Source organism: Somniosus microcephalus, unplaced genomic scaffold (genome assembly GCF_052327205.1).
Source record: "Somniosus microcephalus isolate GS21.2 unplaced genomic scaffold, FLI_Smic_1.0 unresolved_chr3, whole genome shotgun sequence".
In the NCBI taxonomy this organism is placed as follows: Eukaryota; Metazoa; Chordata; class Chondrichthyes; order Squaliformes; family Somniosidae; genus Somniosus; species Somniosus microcephalus.
Window position 1 is genome coordinate 69,778,252 of NW_028225181.1, and position 19,666 is coordinate 69,797,917.

At 49.7% G+C, this 19,666-nt stretch overlaps 1 protein-coding gene across 1 annotated transcript in view; it reads left to right on the forward strand.

Moving 5' to 3' along the window:
• LOC147091910 (uncharacterized) overlaps positions 1-14,413 on the forward strand; it is a 34,622-nt gene extending 20,209 nt beyond the window's left edge. Inside the window, exon 4 of the mRNA XM_085976636.1 lies at positions 13,266-14,413. Within this exon, the coding sequence (XP_085832762.1) occupies positions 13,266-14,258 (993 nt within the window). The 3' untranslated portion in view covers positions 14,259-14,413. The remainder of the gene's footprint in view (positions 1-13,265) is intronic.
• Positions 14,414-19,666: the final 5,253 nt, after the last annotated feature.

The following is a 19,666-nucleotide window of genomic DNA, read 5'->3' on the forward strand; positions in this document are numbered from 1 at the left end:
AGTTCAAAGTGCACGCGCAGCCTCCCCTGCGCGCGCGTTCGGCCTCTGAACCCCTTCGTTCAGAGGATCGGAAGTGCCGGTTTCCCGCGCATGCGCAGTGCATGCAGGAAACCGGCAATTCCATTCGGCCGACGGGTGATTACCCCGTGCGTACTCACCCGGGGAGAGCCGAATTTCTGGGCCATTACCTCTATTTATGAAGCCCAAGATCCCATATGCTTTGTTAACCACTCTCTCAATATGTCCCGCCACCTTCAGGAACCTATGCACATTGACTCCCAGGCCCCTCTGTCCCTGCACACTCTTTAAAACTGTGCCATTAAGTGTATATTGCCTCTCCCTGTCCCTTCTGCCAAGATACATCACCTCACTCTTCTCTGTACTAAATTCCATCTGCCACTTGTCTGCCCATTCTGCGAGCCTTTGTATGTCCTGTTGGTTGATTGGTATCATCCTCACTGTTTGTCACACCCCCAAGTTTGGTGTCATCGGTAAATTTAGAAATTCTACTCTGCATTCCAATATCCAGGTCATTTATATATGTCAAAAAAGCAGTGGCCCCAGCACTGACCCTTGGGGAACACCACTGTCTGCCATCCTCCAGTCTGAAAAACAGCCATTTACCACAACTCGCTGTTTTCTGTCCTTAAGCCAATTCCTTATCCAAGCTGCCGCTGACCCACCTATTCCATGAGCCTCAATTTTGATAACCAGCCTTCTCTGTGGTACCATAGGAACTTTCAAAGGCAATTGGACATGTACTTGAAGAGGACGAGTTTGCAGGGTTCTGGGGATAAAGCAGGGGAGTGGGACTAAATTCAACAGCTCGTTCAAAGAGCGGCACCGTCACAATGGGCCCAAGAACCTCCTTCTGTGCTGTAAGATTCGAGGAACAGTGTGAATTCGCTGGTGTCTCTTCAGGCTCTTAAAGCTTTTAAAGCTCTTCCCACAGTCAGAACATTTAAAGGGTGTCTCTCCTGTGTGAACTCGCTGGTGTCTCTTCATCTCCCCGGTGCTTTCAAAGCTCTTCCCACAGTCAGAACATTTAAAGGGTTTCTCTCCAGTGTGAACTCGCTAGTGTCCCTTCATCTCCCCGGTGCTTTCAAAGCTCTTCCCACAGTCAGAACATTTAAAGGGTTTCTCTCCAGTGTGAACTCGCTGGTGTCCCTCCATCTCCCCAGTGCTTTCAAAGCTCTTCCCACAGTCAGAACATTTAAAGGGTTTCTCTCCAGTGTGAACTCGCTGATGTCCCTTCATCTCCCTGGTGCTTTCAAAGCTCTTCCCACAGCCAGAACATTTAAACAATCTCTCATCAGGGTGAGCAAGCTGGTGTGTCAGCAGGTGGAATGGATAAACAAATCCCTTCCTACACATGGAGCAGGTGAACGGACTGTCCACGGTGTGACTGTGCCGATGAACTTCCGACGGACGGGGAACTGAATCCATTCCTGCCATCCCCACCTTTACCTGGTTTCTCCCCGGTGTGACAGTGCACGTGTCTCGCCAGGTCAGGCGATCGGCTGAATCCGAGTCCACACACGGAACACGTGTGCGGTTTGTCCGCGCTGTGATCGCTGCTCTCTCCTTCCATGTGCAAAGGCTGATGATATTCAGGTCCCGATGAATCGAGCGACTCTGTCAGATCTTAACTTCAGTGCTGCACCAGCCCTGGGAGTGTTTGATGGGACAGTGTAGAGGGAGCTTTACTCTGTATCTAACCCGTGCTGTACCTGCCCTGGGAGTGTTTGATGGGACAGTGTAGAGGGAGCGTTACTCTGTATCTAACCCGTGCTGTACCTGCCCTGGGAATGTTTGATGGGACAGTGTATGCAGAGCTGTACTCTGTATCTAACCCGTGCTATACCTGCCCTGGGACTGTTTGATGGGACAGTGCAGAGGGAGCTTTACTCTGTATCTAACCCGTGCTGTACCTGCCTTGGGGGTGTTTGATGGGACAGTGTAGAGGGAGCTTTACTCTGGATCTAACCCGTGCTGTACCTGCCCTGGGAGTGTTTGATGGGACAGTATAGAGGGAGCTTTACTCTGTATCTAACCCGTGCTGTACCTGCCCTGGGAATGTTTGATGGGGACAGTGTAGAGGGAGCTTTACTCTGTATCTAACCCGTGCTGTCCCTGCCCTGGGAGTGTTTGATGGGACAGTGTAGAGGGAGCTTTACTCTGTATCTAACCCATGCTGTACCTGCCCTGGTAGTGTTTGATGGGACAGTTGGAGGGAGCTTTACTCTGTATCTAACCTGTGCTGTGCCTGCCCTGGGAGTGTTTGATGGGACAGTGTAGAGGGAGCTTTACTCTGTATCTAACGCGTGCTGTACCTGCCCTGGGTGTGTTTAATGGGACAGTGTAGAGGGAGCTTTACTCTGTATCTAACCCGTGCTGTACCTGCCCAGGGAGTGTTTGATGTTGACACCAGGTGCTGAGAATGTTAAAATATTCCTTTCCCCATAATGACATCCAGAACCTCGATGAGCACAAAAATTCACCCCACAAAAGTAACAGAAGCCCCTCAGCTTCTCCCCTGGACACAGATATTGAGGACAGGGAATGTCTGTAACAAGTCATCAGTTAGCTCTCGACTTATGTTAGAAACAAGGACTCAATAGACTGTGTGTTTCTAACGAAGCTGATTTATTGAGCCAGAATATTAAAATCCAGCCCAGTTATTGGGGTTTTAACATTAACAAGCCCCAGTTGCCTGAATTAACACGGTTCAGTCCTGGATGTGATTAAAAGCATCGGAAACAGTGGAATCGACCCCCAGCAGTCACAATGTGGACACTCTGGTGTGTCAGCGGGTGGGATACACCAGGGAATCCCTTTCCACACACTGAGGTTGACTCTAATGATCGGGAGTCCTCGGGTTTCGGATACCAGATAATCAAGCTCACAAGAACACAAATTGTCTCTCCAGGCTTTATTAAGAGCGCTGCATAACACAGATCGGGTGATAATTCCATCAACCTGGAGAATAGAAGTACAGTGGATTCGCGCGCGATCTTCTCGAGTCTGTTCCAACTGACAACGGCTTAAGTGGCTTGTTCTTATACACAAGCTTGGTTACCGCTCAGGAAATGGGATTGTTTGGACCCGTCTGTTGACCGCCTCCTGAACTCCTGCTAATTCATGGAATTTAGTCCATCTGTGACCAGACTATAACCACAAGCTCGTCTGGTTATCACACCTATACGGTCCGTGAGGTTATTATTAGATTCACACCCAGACGTTGTGCCTTCACTTGTCTGGCACTTCATCCCATAACACGGGTACAGGGGGCTCAGTAATGTTCCATTCATCAGAAAAAGACAAAGTACAACAACATACTGGTCAGCTTAACAGAATCTCATCATATTTATGTGGCTATAAATATAAAAGTCACTAATAAATCCAGGAGGGAATTCAGGAGAAACTTTTTTACTTTTGTACAGTTTTGGTCGCCTTATCTGAAGAAGGATGTTCTTGCCATGGAGGGAGTGCAGCGAAGATTCACAAGGCTGATACCTGGGATGGCAGGAATGACGTATGAGGAGAGATTGGGTTGATTGGGCTTGTAATCGCTGGAGTTTAGAAGAATGAGAGGGGATCTCATTGAAACTTATAAAATTCTAACAGGACTAGACAGAGTAGATGCAGGAAGGATGTTCCCGATGGTCGGGGTGTCCAGAACCAGGGGTCACAGTCTAAGGATAAGGGGTAAGCCATTTAGGACAGAGATGAGGAGGAATTTCTTCACCCAGAGAGTGGTGAACCTGTGGAATTCACTACCACAGAAGGCAGTTGAGGCTAATTCATTAAATATATTCAAGAAGGAGTTGGATATATTTCTTAAGGCTAAAGTGATCAAGGGATATGGGGAGAAAGCAGGGACAGGGTACTGAATTTGGATGATCAGCCATGATCGCGTTGAATGGCGGAGCAGGCTCGAGGGGGCGAATGGCCTACTCCTGCTCCTATCTTCTATGTTTCTATATCTCACTCCTTCTTGAATACATTTATGGAATTGGCCTCAACTGCCTTCTGTTGCAGAGAATTCCACAGGTTCACCACTCTCTGGGTGAAGAAATTCCTCCTCATCTCTGTCCTGAATGGCTTACCCCTTATCCTTAGACTTAGAGATGAGGAGGAATTACAGGCCGACTCCTGTTCCTATCTTCTATGTTTCTGCTGAAGAACACATGAGAGGGGGGAGGGCGTCCCTTTAAATGTGGAGGGGGTGTGTGTCCCTTTAAATGTGGAGGGGGTTGTGTCCCTTTAAATGTGGAGGTGGTGGCTGTCCCTTTAAATGTGGAGGGGCTGGTGTCCCTTAACATGTGGAGGGGGTGGGTGTCCCTTTAAATGTGGAGGGGGTGCGTGTCCCTTTAAATGTGGAGAGGCGGGGCCGCACATGCTCATTCGGCCCCACTACAAAACTAGGCTGCCAGGGCGCCTGCGCATAGCTTCCGGGTGAAAGACGGAAGGCCGGGTCCGGGGAAGAGGCGGAATCAGCGGCCGGATAAAGCAAAGTGTTGGAGAATTGATTTAAATCGAGGTGAGGGGGGAGCGGAGAGCGAGATTATTAAGTAAAATACGAGAAAAACCAAACCTGAGAGTCGGGCGGGACCTCCGCGGACACCGGACGGAGCGGACTGAGCCGGCTCAATGTGATTTGTGACTGACGGGAGCGCTGACCAATAGGAAGAGGGCTGAGCTGGGAGGACTCAACTGGGCGGCTTGGTCCTCCAACCAATGGCGGCGCGGCTAGGGGGCGGGACCTTCCCGGCGCTGAGGCTGGGCCCGATTGTGACGTCATCAGAGGAAGAGGCCCATTTAGGTGGATGGAGGCCGGCCCGGCCTGTGACTGACGGAATCTCTGACCATTAGGACCTGGGCTGAAGTGGGAGGACTGAACTGGGCGGCCTGGTCCTCCAACCAATGGCGGCGCGGCTAGGGGGTGGGACCTTCCTTTGCGGCGCTGGTGGGCTGGGGCCCGATTGTGACGTCATCAGAGGAAGAGGCCCATTTCGGTGGATGGAGGCCGGCCCCGCCTGTGACTGACGGGAGCTCTGACCAATAGGAAGAGGGCGGGCCCGGGTCCGCCCACCAATGGTGGCAGGGCAAGGGGGCGGGGCCTCCTCTCCAGCTCAGGTGCGCTGGGGCCGATTGTGACGCGCTGTCCCCAGGTGACACCTCGGGGGAGTGCAGTCTGGAGCGCGCCCACTGCACTGTGGGGCAAGTGACTGCACAGGGGGGCACAGCAAAGTTTAGAAATGCAGTGGTCACAGGGACTTCGATAGTCAGGGGGTGACGGGCATTTCTGCAACCCTGGATGTGAGTCCCGCCTGGTGTTTGCCTCCCTGGTGCCAGGGTAAAGGACATCACAGAGGGTGCAGAACATTTTGAGGAGGGGGGGAGTAGAACAGCTCGGAGTCATGGTCCATGTGGGAACCAATGACACAGGAAAGAAGAGGGTTGCGGTCCTGCAGTCAGTGTTCCAGGAACTCGGGAGGAAATGAAAGAGCAGGACCTCAAAGGTAGCATTCTCTGGCTTACTCCCAGTGCCATGCACTAGTGAGTCTCGGAATAGTAGGATAAAACAGGTTAATGTGTGGCTGGAGAAATGATGCAGGAAGGAGGACTTTAGATTCCTGGGGCGTTGGGACCAGTTCTGGGGCAGGAGGGACCTGTCTAAGGTGATTGGGTTGCACCTCAACAGAGCTGGGACCAACATCCTCACAGGAAGGTCAACTGGTGCTGTGGGGGAGGGTTTAAACTAATTTGGCAGGGGGTGGGCTCCTGGATCAAACATTAGAGAGGAGAAACAAGGTGCACAGAGGACATGGAGAGGCAAATAGCACTAGATTACAGAATAGTTCAGAAATGGGAGGGGGCAAATGCAAAGCAGTGGTTTTGGAGTACATGGGTTTAGAGTACATGTGCATAAATGCACGGAGCGTGGGAAATAAGGTTGGTGAGCCACAAGCACAAGTCACCACATGGGCCGATGATATAGTGGGAACAACAGAGACCTGGCTCAAAGAAGGGGAGGTATGGGAACTTAATATTTCTGGCTACAAGGTATTCAGGAAAGAGAAGGAAGGAAAAATAAATGAGGAGGTGGCAATACTGATCAATGAAATTATTATAGCACTGGAGAGGGATGATGTCATTGAGGGGGTGAAAGACAGAATCTATTTGGTTTGAATTAAAGAACAATAGAGGAGCTATTGCGCTACAGGGTCTACACTATAGGCCACCAAATAATGGGAAGGAGATAGAGGAGCAAATTTGCAGGCAAATTACAGAAAGATACACGAACTACAGAGTAGTGATAATGGAGGACTTCAATTATCCTAATATAGTCTGGGATAGCAACAGTCTAAGGGGCAAAGAGGGGGAGGAATTCCTGAAATGCGTACAAGAGAACTTTCTTGAACACTGTTTCCAGCCCAACGAGGAAGGAAGCAGAGCTGGATCTAGTTCTGGGGAATGAAGTGGGGCAAATGGAGCATGTTTCAGCGGGGGAGCATTTGGGGAAGAGTGATCAGAACATCGTCAGGTTAAAAATATGGTGTGGAGATGCCGGAGTTGAACTGGGGTGGACAAATGTAAGAAGTCACACAACACCAGGTTATAGTCCAACAGCTTTATTTGAAACAGCTTTATTTGAAACAGCTTGTGATTTCAAATAAGGCTGTTGGACTATAACCTGGTGTGTGACTTCTTACGGTTAAAAATAGTTATGGAAAAGGACAAGTGTAAAAATATTTAACTAGAGGAGGGCTACCTTCAGTGAGTTGAAAAGGGATCTGGCCCATGTGGATTGGAATCTAAAGTTGGTCGGCAAAACAGTAATTGAACAATGGGAGGGCTTCAAAGAGGTGATGATTTGAGTACAGAGTAGACACATTGCCATGAGGGGGAATTTAAGGTTAATAAGATAGTAGAAAACCAAGCTGAATATAGAAAGTACAGAGGAGACATAAAAAGGGAATAAGAGGGGCAAAGAGAGAGAGCATGAGAATAGATTAGCGGCTAACATAAAAGGGAGCCCAAAAGATAAACACATAACTAGTAAAAGGGTAGTCAAAGGAAGGCTGGGGCCGATTCGGGACCAAAAACATCATCTTGTGGAGGCAGAGGGCAATGGCTGAGGTACTAAATGAGTCCTTTACTTCAGTCTTCACTGGAGAAGAGGATGCTGCCAATGTAGCAGTAAAGGAGGAGGCAGGAGCGATATTGCATCGGATTAAAATAGATAAAGAGGATGTACAAGGTTGGCAGTCCTCAAAGTAGAGCAGTCACCCGCTCCGGATGGGGTGCATCCTAGGTTACTGGGGGAGGTAAGGGTGGAAATTGAGGAGGTTGTGGCCACAATCTTCCAATCCTCCTTGGATATAGGGGTGGTACCAGAGGACTGGAGGATTGCAAATGTTACCCCCCTGTTTATAACAAGGGGAGAGGGATAAACCCGGCAACTACAGGCCAGTCAGCCGAACGGCAGTGGTGGGGAAACTTTTAGAGAATAATCCTGGACAAAATTAATTGGCCCTTGGAAAAGTCTGGGCTAATAACTGAACATCGGCATCGATTTATTAAAGGCAAATTGTGTTTGATAACTTGATCGAGTTCTTTGAACTAACCGGGTTGACGAGGGTCGTACGGTTGATGTTGTGTATATGAACTTTCAAAAAGAGCTTGACAAAGTACCACATAATAGACTTGTTAGCAAAATTAAAGCCCGTGGGATTAAAGGGACAGTGGCAGCGTGGATACAAAAGTGGGTAAGGGACAGAAAGCAGAGAGTGGTGGTGAACGGTTGTTTCTCAGACTGGAGGGAAGTGTGCAGTGGTGTTGCCCAGGGGTCGTTAGGACCACTGCTCTTTTTGATATATATTAATGGGCTGGACCAGGACATAATTTCATCGTTTGCAGATGACACGAAACTTGGAAATGTAGTAAACAATGAGGAGGGCAGTAACAGGCTTCAGGTGGGAATAGACAGACTGGTGAAATGGGCAGACGGAATTTAATGCAGAGAAGTGTGAAGTGATATATTTTGGTAAGAAGAACGAGGAGAGGCAATATAAATGGAATAGCACAATGTTAAAGGGGATACAGGAACAGAGAGACCAGGGGTGTTTGGACACCAATCCTTGAAGATGGCAGGAGAGCATTGGAACACTGAAGTCTCGAGCTCACAAAGACATGGTGATGGATTTCAGCAGCAGATCAGCTGAGACCTCCTCCTTCCACCTCTGTAATATCGCCCGTCTCTGCCCCTGCCTCAGCCCATCTGCTGCTCAAACCCTCTTCGTGCATTTATTACCTCGAGAATCGACTATTCCTGCGTTCTCCTGGCCGGCCTCGCAACTACCACCCTCCATAAACTTCAACTCATCCAAAACACTTCAGTCTGTGTCTTAACTCCTGTTCACACTCACACCCTGCGCTTCAGTCTGTGTCTTTACTTCTGTTCACCCTCACACCCTGCGCTTCAGTCTGTGTCTTAACTCCTGTTCACTCTCACACCCTGCGCTTCAGTCTGTGTCTTAACTCCTGTTCACCCTCACACCCTGCGCTTCTGTTTGTGTCTTAACTCCTGTTCACCCTCACACCCTGCGCTTCAGTCTGTGTCTTAACTCCTGTTCACTCTCGCACCCTGCGCTTCAGTCTGTGTCTTAACTCCTGTTCACCCTCACACCCTGCGCTTCAGTCTGTGTCTTAACTCCTGTTCACTCACACCCTGCGCTTCTCCGTGTCTTAACTCCTGTTCACCCTCACACCCTGCACTTTTGTCTGTGTCTTAACTCCTGTTCACACTCACACCCTCACTTCTGTCTGTGTCTGAACTCCTGTTCACCCTCACACCCTGCGCTTCAGTCTGTGTCTTAACTCCTGGTCACCCTCACACCCTGCGCTTCAGTCTGTGTCTTAACTCCTGTTCACCCTCACACCCTGCGCTTCTGTCTGATTGATTGGAGAATATCACTCAAAGGGTTGACGGTGGATAGGCAATGGCAAACATTCAAAGACCGAATGGATGAACTACAGAATTTGTTCATCCCTGTTTGGCATAAAAATTAAACAAAAAAGTTGACTCAACCGTGGTTAACAAGGGAAATTAGCGATAGCATAAGATCCAAGGAGAGGTCATATAAATTGGCCAGAAAAAGCAATAATCCTGAGGATTGGGAGCAGTTTAGGATTCAACAAAGGAGGGCAAAGGGAATATTTAAGAAGGGGAAAATAGAATATGAGAGTAAGCTTTCAGGGAACATAAAAACTGACTGTAAAAGCTTTTATAGATATGTGAAGAGAAAAAGATTGGTGAAGTCAAGCGTAGGTCCCTTGCAGTCAGAATCAGGGGAATTTATAATGGGGAACAAAGAAATGGCTGACCAACTAAATACATATTTTGGTTCTGTCTTCACAAAGGAGGACACAAATAACCTCCCAGAGATGCTGGGGAACATAGGGTCTGAAGAAAGGGTGGAACTGAAAGAAATCAGAATTTGTAGGGAAATGGTGTTTGGAAAATTGATGGGACTGAAGGCCGATAAATCACCAGGGCTTGATAATCTACATTCTAGGGTGCTTAAAGAAGTGGCCCGAGAAATAGTAGATGCATTGCTGGTCATCTTCCAGAACTCGAGAGACTCTGAAACAGTTCCCATGGATTGGAGGGTAGCTAATTTTACCCCACTATTCACAAAAGGTGGTCGAGAAAAAGCAGGGAATTATAGACCAGTAAGCCTGACATCAGTAGTGGGGAAAATGCTAGAGTCCATTATAAAAGATGTAATAGCAGAGCACTTGGAAAGCAGTGACAGGATCGGACATAGTTAACATGGATTTACAAAAGGTAAATCGTGCTTGACTAATCCACTGGAATTTTTTGAGGATGTAACTGGTAAAATAGATAAGGGAGAACCAGTGGATGTGGTGTATTTGGACTTTCAGAAGGCTTTCGATAAGGTCCCGCATAAGAGATTAGCATGCAAAATTAAGGCACATGGGATTGGGGGCAAGGTATTGACTTGGATAGAGAACTGGTTGGCGGATAGAAAGCAGAGAGTTGGAATGAACGGGTCATTTTCTGAGTGGCAGGCAGTGACTAGTGGGGTATCGCAAGGATTGCTCCTAGGACCCCAGCTGTTCACAATATACATTAATGATCTGGACAAGGGAATTGGATATAATATCTCCAAATTTGCAGATGACACAAAGCTGGGAGGGAGGGTATGCTGTGAGGAGGATGTGAAACTCCAGTATGATTCGGATAGGTTGGGTGATTGGACAGAAACATGGCAAATGCACTATAACGTGGATAAATGCGAGGTTATCCACTTTGGTGGCAAAAACAGGAAGGCAGATTATTATTTGAATGGCAATAGATTGGGAGAAGGGGAAGTGCAAAGAGACCTGGGTGTTCTTGTGCACCAGTCGCTGAAGGTAAGCATGCAGGTGCAGCAGGTGGTTAAGAAGGCAAATGGTATGTTGGCCTTCGTAGCGAGAGGGTTCGAGTACAGGAACAGGGATGTCTTGCTGCAGTTGTACAGGGCCTTGGTGAGACCACACCTTGAGTATTGTGTGCAGTTTTGGTCGCCTTATCTGAGGAAGGACGTTCTTGCCATGGAAGGAGTGCAGCGAAGATTCACCAGGCTGACACCTGGGATGGCAGGAATGACGTATGAGGAGAGATTGGGTCGATTGGGCTCATACTCACTGGAGTTTAGAAGATTGAGAGGGGATCTCATCGAACCCTATAAAATTCTCAGGCCTGGACAGACTGGATGCAGGAAGAATGTTTCCAATGGCCGGGGAGTCCAGAACCAGGGGTCACAGTCTAAGGATAAGGGGTGGCCATTTAGGACAGAAATGAGGAGGAATTTCTTCACCCAGAGACTGGTGAACCTGTGGAATTCTCTGCCACAGAGGGCGGTGGAGGCCAGTTCATTAAATATATTCAAGAAAGAGTTGGATAGATTTCTTAAGGCTAAAGGGATCCAGGGATATGGGGAGAAGGCAGGGACAGGGTACTGAATTTGGATGATCAGCCATGATCTCATTGAATGGCGGCGCAGGCTCGAAGGGCCGAATGGCCTACTCCTATCTTCTATATTTCTATCTACTCTGTCCAGAACCCTCATGATTTTGAACACCTCTATCAAATCTCCTCTCAACCTTCTCTGCTCTAAGGAGAACCATCCCAGTTTCTCCAGTCTATCCACGTAACTGAAATCCCTTATCCCTGGAACCATTCTTGTAAATCTTTTCTGCACCCTCTCTGAGGCCTTCACATCCTTCATAAAGTGCGGGGCCCAGAATTGGACACAATACTCCAGTTGAGGCCGAACCAGTGTTTTATAAAGGTTCATCATAACCTCCTTGCTTTTGGACTCTATGCCTCTATTTATAAAGCCCAGGATCCCGCACGCTTTTTTAACTGCTTTCTCAACCTGCCCTGCCACCTTCAATGATTTGTGCACACATACCCCAGGTCTCTCTTTCATGCACACATTTTAGTCTTATACCCTTTAGTTTATATTGCCTCTCCTCATTCTTCCTTCCAAAATATATCAGTTCGCACTTTTCTGCGTTAAATTTCATCTCCCATGTGTCCGCCCATTCCACCAGCATGTCTATGTCCTCGTGAAGTCTATCACTATCCTCCTCACTGTTCACTATACTTCCAAGTTTTGTGTCATCTGCATATTTTGAAATTGTGCCCTGCACACCCAAGTCTAAGTCATTAATATATATCAAGTAAAGCAGTGGTCCTAGTACCGACCCCTGGGGAACACCACTGTATACCTTCCTCCAGTCTGAAACACAACCGTTCACCACTACTCTCTGTTTTCTGTCACTTTGCCAATTTCATATCCATGCTGCCACTGTCCCTATTATTCCATGGGCATCAACTTTGCTGGCAAGCCTATTATATGGCTCTTTGTCGAACGCCTTTTGGAAATCCATGTACACCACGTTAACCGCATTGCCCTCATCAACACTCTCTGTTACCTCATCAAAAACCTCAATCAGAATCAGAGTGGCCGGGCCCGGCGGACGTGCGGCCAGGGTCCTGGCACCAGGAAACCCAGGGTGCAGCGCCTCCCCCATCCGAGCCACCGCTTCCCGGTTTCTTCAGCCAGTTCCACCAACTCTGGCTCGGGACAAAGGACAGGAGCCAGGCTCCCAGAATGGCCCGCGGCCCCGAGGAGCATGCGCACTCTCAGCGGGGAAATCAGCGCGTTGGATAGAGCGGTTTCTGGGGCGCGGTGAATTGTGGGTGCTGTGGCCGCCATTAGTCAGTAGCTGTGGGGAAGAGTTATATTGCAGGCTGATGGAAGGTAGGTCCCCGGCCGCCTGTGTAGGTCTTTTTGTTGCTTCAGTTTGAGCTGGAGTGGAGATGGAGGAGAAGCTGCTGGGTTTAACCCCCAGTACTTCTGAGCCTAGGAGGACCCAACAATTTCCAATGTGAGACTGTCAAGGGAGGTGGATTCTGGGGAGATTAGGTTGTTACACAGACACTGTCCCTACAATGTAAAAGAGTATTGTTTTAGGAACAAGTATTTCTGTAGAGGCTTTTAATCCAGTTTACATTCAGATTTGTTTTAATTCATTCTTGGGATGTGGGTGTCGCTCGCAAGACCAGAATATGTTGCCAATCCCCATCTTCCCATTGAGAAGGTGATGGTGGGCCGCCTTCTTGAACCGCTGCAGTCCGTGTGGTGAAGGTACTCCCACAATGCTGTTGTGTAAGGAGTTCCAGGATTTTCACCCAGTGATGATGTAGCAACGGCGATATATGTCCAAGTCAGGATGGTGTGTGACTGGGAGAACTTGGAGGTGATGGTGCTCCCATGCACCTTCTGCCTTTGTCCTTCTAGGTGCTGGAGGTTGTGGGTTTTGGAGGTTCTGTCAAAGTTCTGGTCGAGTTTCAGATGTATAAAGTCCATCACCTTCTCCCCCTCCCACTCCCACCTCTCTCTCTCCTCCCATAGAGGCCCAGACCAGGTGGCAGATTCCCTTCACCGAGGGACATTAGTGAACCAGTGTGATTTCATGACAATCCGGCAGCTTTCATGGTCACTTTTTTCTAGTGCCGGCCCCACAAATGACCAGATTCATTGAGCTCAATTTCACAACCTGCCTCTTTAGTGGGTTCTCTCTCACGCTCCCTGTTTTAAATTCATTTTACAGGGTATTAGAAGGGGAGGATTTTCACACGGGTAACTCAAACCACACATCACGTCAAGATCTGACAGTCACTCGATTCATCAGGAACTGAATATCATCGGCCTTTGAATATGGAACCAAAAAGCACTGTTCACAGCAGGGAGAAACTGTACACGTGTTCTGTGTGTGGACGAGGCTTCAGCCAATCCTCTGGCCTATCGAGACACAAGCACAGTCGCACTGGGGAGAGGCCATTCACCTGCTCTGAGTGTGGGAAGGGATTCACTCATTCATCTGACCTGCTAAGACACCAGCGAGTTCACACTGGGGAGAGGCCGTTCACCTGCTCTGAGTGTGGGAAGGGATTCACTCAGTCATCTGACCTGCTAAGACACCAGCGAGTTCACACTGGGGAGAGGCCGTTCACCTGCTCTGAGTGTGGGAAGGGATTCACCAATTCATTCCACCTGCTGACACACCAGCGAGTTCACACTGGGGAGAGGCCGTTCACCTGCTCTGAGTGTGGGAAGGGATTCACTCAGTCATCCCACCTGCTGAGTCACCAGCAAGTTCACACTGATGAGAGACCTTTCACCTGCTCGGACTGTGGGAAGTGCTTTAAAAGTTCTGGGGACCTGATGAGCCATCAAAGTCTTCACACTGACGAGAGACCGTTCAGGTGCTCTCACTGCGGGACTGGGTTCAGGCGATCATCTGAGCTCACTATACACCAGCGCACTCACACTGGGGAGAGGCCGTTCACCTGCTCCGTGTGTGGGAAGGGATTCACTCAGTCATCTGACCTGCTAAGACACCAGCGAGTTCACACTGGGGAGAGGCCGGTCACCTGCTCTGAGTGTGGGAAGGGATTCACTAATTCATCCCAACTGCTGACACACCAGCGAGTTCACACTGGGGAGAGGCCGTTCACCTGCCCTGAGTGTGGGAAGGGATTCACTCAGTCATCTCACCTTCTGACACACCAGCGAGTTCACACTGGGGAGAGGCTGTTCACCTGCTCCGTGTGTGGGAAGGGATTCACTCAGTCACCCCACTTGCTGACACACCAGCGAGTTCACAAGTGACTGCAGGGGTTGGATTCTGTTGCTGCTGTTAATCACATCCAGGACTGAACCATGTTCATTCTGACAGTTGGGGTTTGTTTTTGCTGATGTTAATAACTCCGGGAACTGTGCTGGAGTTTAATATTCTGGATAGATGTCAAATAAATCGACTTTGCTTTAAACACATTGTTGTAGATTTTTGTCTTTCCCACCTGAGTGTTTAGCATCACCTGGCTGGAGCTCAGAAAGGACAATCTGGGGGAGGATCGTACAGTGGGAACAGAACTCTAGCCTGGATACAGTCCTTCAGGGCCACACTGAGAGGGGCAAACGGCAATTTGGTCTTTCTTGTCTCTCTTCACTGACAGCAAAGTTGCTGTGAAACGTGTCCCAGCCGCTCTCTGCCATGGTTCAGAGCTCCTAGGCATGGAACAGAAGGCTCCTTTAGGAATGTACCCCAGTGCTTTTTTTTGAATGGCCTTATTAACTTGTGTTGCTACTTTTAGTGATTTGTGTATCTGGCTCCCTCTGCTTCTCCAGCCCATTTAGACTCTTCAGGGGAAATTCGGTGGCGCCCCCTTTGGGTCGCTAATATCACCGGGGCTGAAGTTAGCGCCCCTGCGCGTTAAATTCAGTGATAGCGCCCCAAGCAGGAGGCGGGGTGCTACTGGAAGCGCTCTCCTCCCTCTTGAGGTGCTACCAGTGAATTTCACAGTGCTTCGTGTAACAGCGCCGTGCCCGTCAGCACATAGCACTGCGTCACAGCAGAACTCCCTCCCTGATTAAAGGGGAGAGGCTGAGCACTGCACACACCGGGGCCCTGCTGGACCACCGGGGAGCGGGGTGTCGGATCAAGAGGAACGCCAGGCTGAGCGATCGCGGCTGGCACCCCGAAGCAGAAAGGGGAGGGGGGCAGGTGCTGGCAGTCGGCCAAAATAAAAAGTTGCCGCCCGACACCTGCCCTTTAAGTAGCGCCGCCATGGCTGCAAGAACGACCCCTGACCCTGTTGGACATGTTGTCCGGCGATAGGTCAGGGGTCATAACCCAAGGTTGCAGCCGGGGTGCTGTGCACGGCAATGACGTCATTGCCGGCTGTGCAGTGCCGCGGGGTGCTACTGGCTACCACCGCCTCTAACCTCCCACTGAATATCGCGGGAGGCACAAAGCAACCCAATTTCACCCCCTTGTCAAAGTAGTGTGTGGCCTCCTTGTTCTTCCCACCAAAACACACCACCTCACACTGACCTACAGTGAAATTCATTAACACACCACCTCATACTGATCTATAGTGAAATTCATTAGCACACCACCTCACACTGATTATTAGTGACATTCATTAACACCACCTCACACTGCTCTATAGAGAAATTCATTAACACGCCCCCTCACACTGATCTTTAATGAAATTCATTTGCCACTTACATGTCCATTCTAAAATTTATTAATGTCTTCTTGCATTTTCTCTTCCTCAGTATTAACTCTACCTCCCAATTTGGTGTCATCGACAAACTTTGAAATTGTACTTCTGATTCCCGAGTCCAAATCGTTTATGAACAACAGTGATCCCAGCACCAATCCCTGTGGAACACCACTTCCCACCTTTTGCAAATCTGAGTAGCTACTCTTAACCCCTACTCTCTGTTTTCTGTTTTGTAACCAGCTTGCTATCCATAAACAGTTTGTAAGATCAACAAGATGATCACGGTCAGGCCATGTGGAGTGAAGGGCCAGGCAACAGAATGGATGGAAAGCTGGCTAGAAAACAGAAATCAGAGGGTTAGAGTTAAGGGAAGTTTGTTGCGATCTTTCCATCCATTCTGCTGCCTGGCCCTTGACTCCACACGGCCTGACCGTGGTCATCTTGTAGACCGTATATACTGCAGACACAGTGCACCAGTGGTGGATATTGAGTCCTGGGGCAGGGGCGCCCCTGACAGGGTTACAGACCCTTCAGCCACTGGAAAAACATGGAGAGCTGAGCTCGGCAGCATTAGTCCGGTTTTGTCTCCTTTGGAGACCAGGTGTACAAGCAGAGTTAGTGCAGTCTTCACAGCAACCGTAATAAAATTGTTACAGTTGTGAAGGAACTTTGTGTCAGTGCATTGGACCACAAACAAAGTATATGTGTCGATTATTGTCTGACTGCGCTACTGTGACATTTTAAAGGTGCTATATAAAGGTAAGTTGTAGTTGGTCTGAGTTTGCGTTGTGTAAATGCTGCCCTTCTCACAGCCCGTAAAAGGAGTTTACAAAAGTCATCACTGAGAGTCCAGGATAGAGATGGTCAAGATTCTCTCCTCCTGGTTCCTACCCAAGGGGGCTGCGCATGCGCCCTGCGGCCCCCTGAGCCTCTCAAGATGGCGGCCATGAACCCGGGCCTGTCACCGGGAGAAAGCCCCGCAGCTGCCGCCCTGCTTGGGGCAAACGCCCGGCCCGGAGGCTCTTGTTCGGGGCCTGAGGCCCACCCTGCGTGTGTGTGAATCAGATAATGTTGAGTGTTTTAATAATGGGGCCTGGGGCCACACTCGGGGTGTGTGCAGCCCGCATCCCCCCCGGGGTTCATTTTTTTAAAAAATCAAACATATTTATTTAAATATGGTAGTACTTGTTACAACTCATCAATGACATAATAAATCCATCACATTCATTAGCCGCAATAAAACAAAGCCTTAAAAACAGCTTTAGGGTTAACAGTATAAATGCAGTGGTAAATTTTACAGATAAACCAATAATATTAACAGTTCAGGTACCCATAGTGAAAAACAATTTTATGCCAGTCCTATTGGCAATCTGGTAACTCTTTGTTTTTGCTTGGTATTACCTGTTGTCCTTTTTTTTACATTCAAGTACAACAGTACTTATATAACTCCTCAATTACATAGTAAATCCGTTACATTCATTGACCACAATAAAAAGGATAAAGCCTCAAAAAACAGCTTTATGGTCAACAATATAAATACAATAATAAATTTTTACAGGTAAATCAATAATGTTTACAGTACAAACTGCCACTATTTAATAAAGCAAGAAAAGAAAGTCCTACTGGCATCGCTCAATCATTCGGTCATTCATTCCTCCGTTCGTTCATTCGCTCAAGCGTAAATTCCATTGTGCAGGTCTGCGTGTCATTTGTCTACCTGTGTGCATCCGTGCATTCGTTCATCCGTTCAGACAGGCCTCACGCTCACCCAATAGGATGCCAACTTTCATCCTAGGGAGCGAGAACCCCTCATTCGGTCGAACGTAAGTTCCATTGTGTATGCGTGCGTACGTGTCATTTGTCTACCTCTGTGCGTGCGTTCGTTCATCCGTCCGGCAGGCCTCACGCTCACCAAGCGGGCCTTCATCCTGGGGAGTGAGGGCCCTTCATTTGTTCGAATGTAAGTTCCATTGTGTATGCGTGCGTATTATTTGTGTCCGCATGCATGCATTCACTTGAGCCTTCGTTCGTTCGATTAAGGAAGGCTTTAACACTAAATAACACCACAATATACAAAGTCCCATAACCATATCAGAAATCAATTAAAACGTCAAGCAAACTACTTTTAACCAGAACCCGAAACTTCTTCAACAAAACAAGTAAATACCAGTTCCACGCCAGTCCTATTGGCACTCTAATAACTCCTCGTTTTCACTTGATGTTATCTAACCATATAATGTCATGATCCTTGTCCACAGTCTTCAACTTTTCCACAGAAAAGAAGCCGACCACTTTCTCAAATACGTAAAAGAGGAAAACGACTACTCAAATTCCCCCCTTCTTGCTGTTATCACTCACAGGACCCAGCCATCAAGACATTCATTATTCCTTGCCGATATTACTTTGTTTTGCCTTTTATCTTCCTTTTGTTTTCCTTTTTCACTTTTATTCCATTCTCTTTTCCCATCTCATGGCCGCTCAAGCTCCACACTATAGATGGACACAGTCTGTCTTTCCTCCACCAGAATGGCAGCGCACAAACCGGCACCTGTTACCAAGAAAAAGCATCACAGCTGCCACCAAACAGAGCACAGGCGGGGCCGGTAGAACTCATTTGGGCCGGAGACCGTTCTTCAACTTTAGAAACCATGCAGCATACTCACCCACAGCATCTCCCGACTCCGCTTCTGTCGACCAGCTGCTCTGCCCCAGGCCCCCCGCCTGATATCCTCCGGGCTGGGCCCTCCACTCTAGGCCCCCCGCCTAGGGTCCTCCACACTGGGCCCCCTGCCTAGTGTCCTCCGCCCTGGGCCCCCCCCTAGTGTCCTCCGCCCTGGGCCCCCCACCTAGGGTCCTCTGTGCTGGGCCTCCCGCCTAGGACACTCTCCTCTGGGTCTTCCGCCCTGGGCCCCCCGCCTGGGGTCCTCCGTGTTGGGCCTCCCGCCTGGGACACTCTCCTCTGGGTCTTCCGCCCTGGGCCCCCCACCTGGGGTCCTCCGTGTTGGGCCTCCCGCCTGGAACACTCTCCACTGGGTCCTCCGCCTAGTGTCGTCCATGCTGGGCCTCCCGCCTAGGACACGCTCCTCTGGGTCTTCCACCCTGGGCCTTCTGCACTGGGCCCTCCATACTGGCATTCCCCATGAGCAGCTCGGGGTGTGGAGCAGTGTGTTCACACAGCACCGAGCAGAGCTGAGCTGAGAATCTCGCAGCCTCCCCCGGGGTTCATTAACCCGCTCCCTGAGCTCGGGGTGTGGAGCAGCCCGTTCACACAGCACCGAGCAGAGCTGAGCTGAGAATCTCGCAGCCTCCCCCAGGGTTCATTAACCCGCTCCCTGAGCTCGGGGTGTGGAGCAGACCGTTCACACAGCACCGAGCTGAGCTGAGCTGAGAATCTCGCAGCCTCCCCCGGGGTTCATTAACCCGCTCACTGAGCTCGGGGTGTGGAGCAGACTGTTCACACAGCACCGAGCAGAGCTGAGCTGAGAATCTCGCAGCCTCCTCCGGGGTCCATTAACCCGCTCCCTGAGCTTGTGGTGTGGAGCAGACCGTTCACACAGCACCGAGCAGAGCTGAGCTGAGAATCTCGCAGCCTCCCCCGGGGTTCGTTAACCCACTCCCTGAGCTCAGGGTGTGGAGCAGCCCGTTCACACAGCACCGAGCAGAGCTGAGCTGAGAATCTCACAGCCTCCCCCGGGGTCCATTAACCCGCTCCCTGAGCTCGGGGTGTGGAGCAGCCCGTTCACACAGCACCGAGCAGAGCTGAGCTGAGAATCTCGCAGCCTCCCCCGGGGTCCATTAACCCGCTCCCTGAGCTCGGGGTGTGGAGCAGCCCGTTCACACAGCACCGAGCAGAGCTGAGCTGAGAATCTCGCAGCCTCCCCCGGGGTTCATTAACCCGCTCCCTGAGCTCGGGGTGTGGAGCAGCCCGTTCACACAGCACCGAGCAGAGCTGAGCTGAGAATCTCGCAGCCTCCCCCGGGGTTCAATAACCCGCTCCCTGAGCTCGGG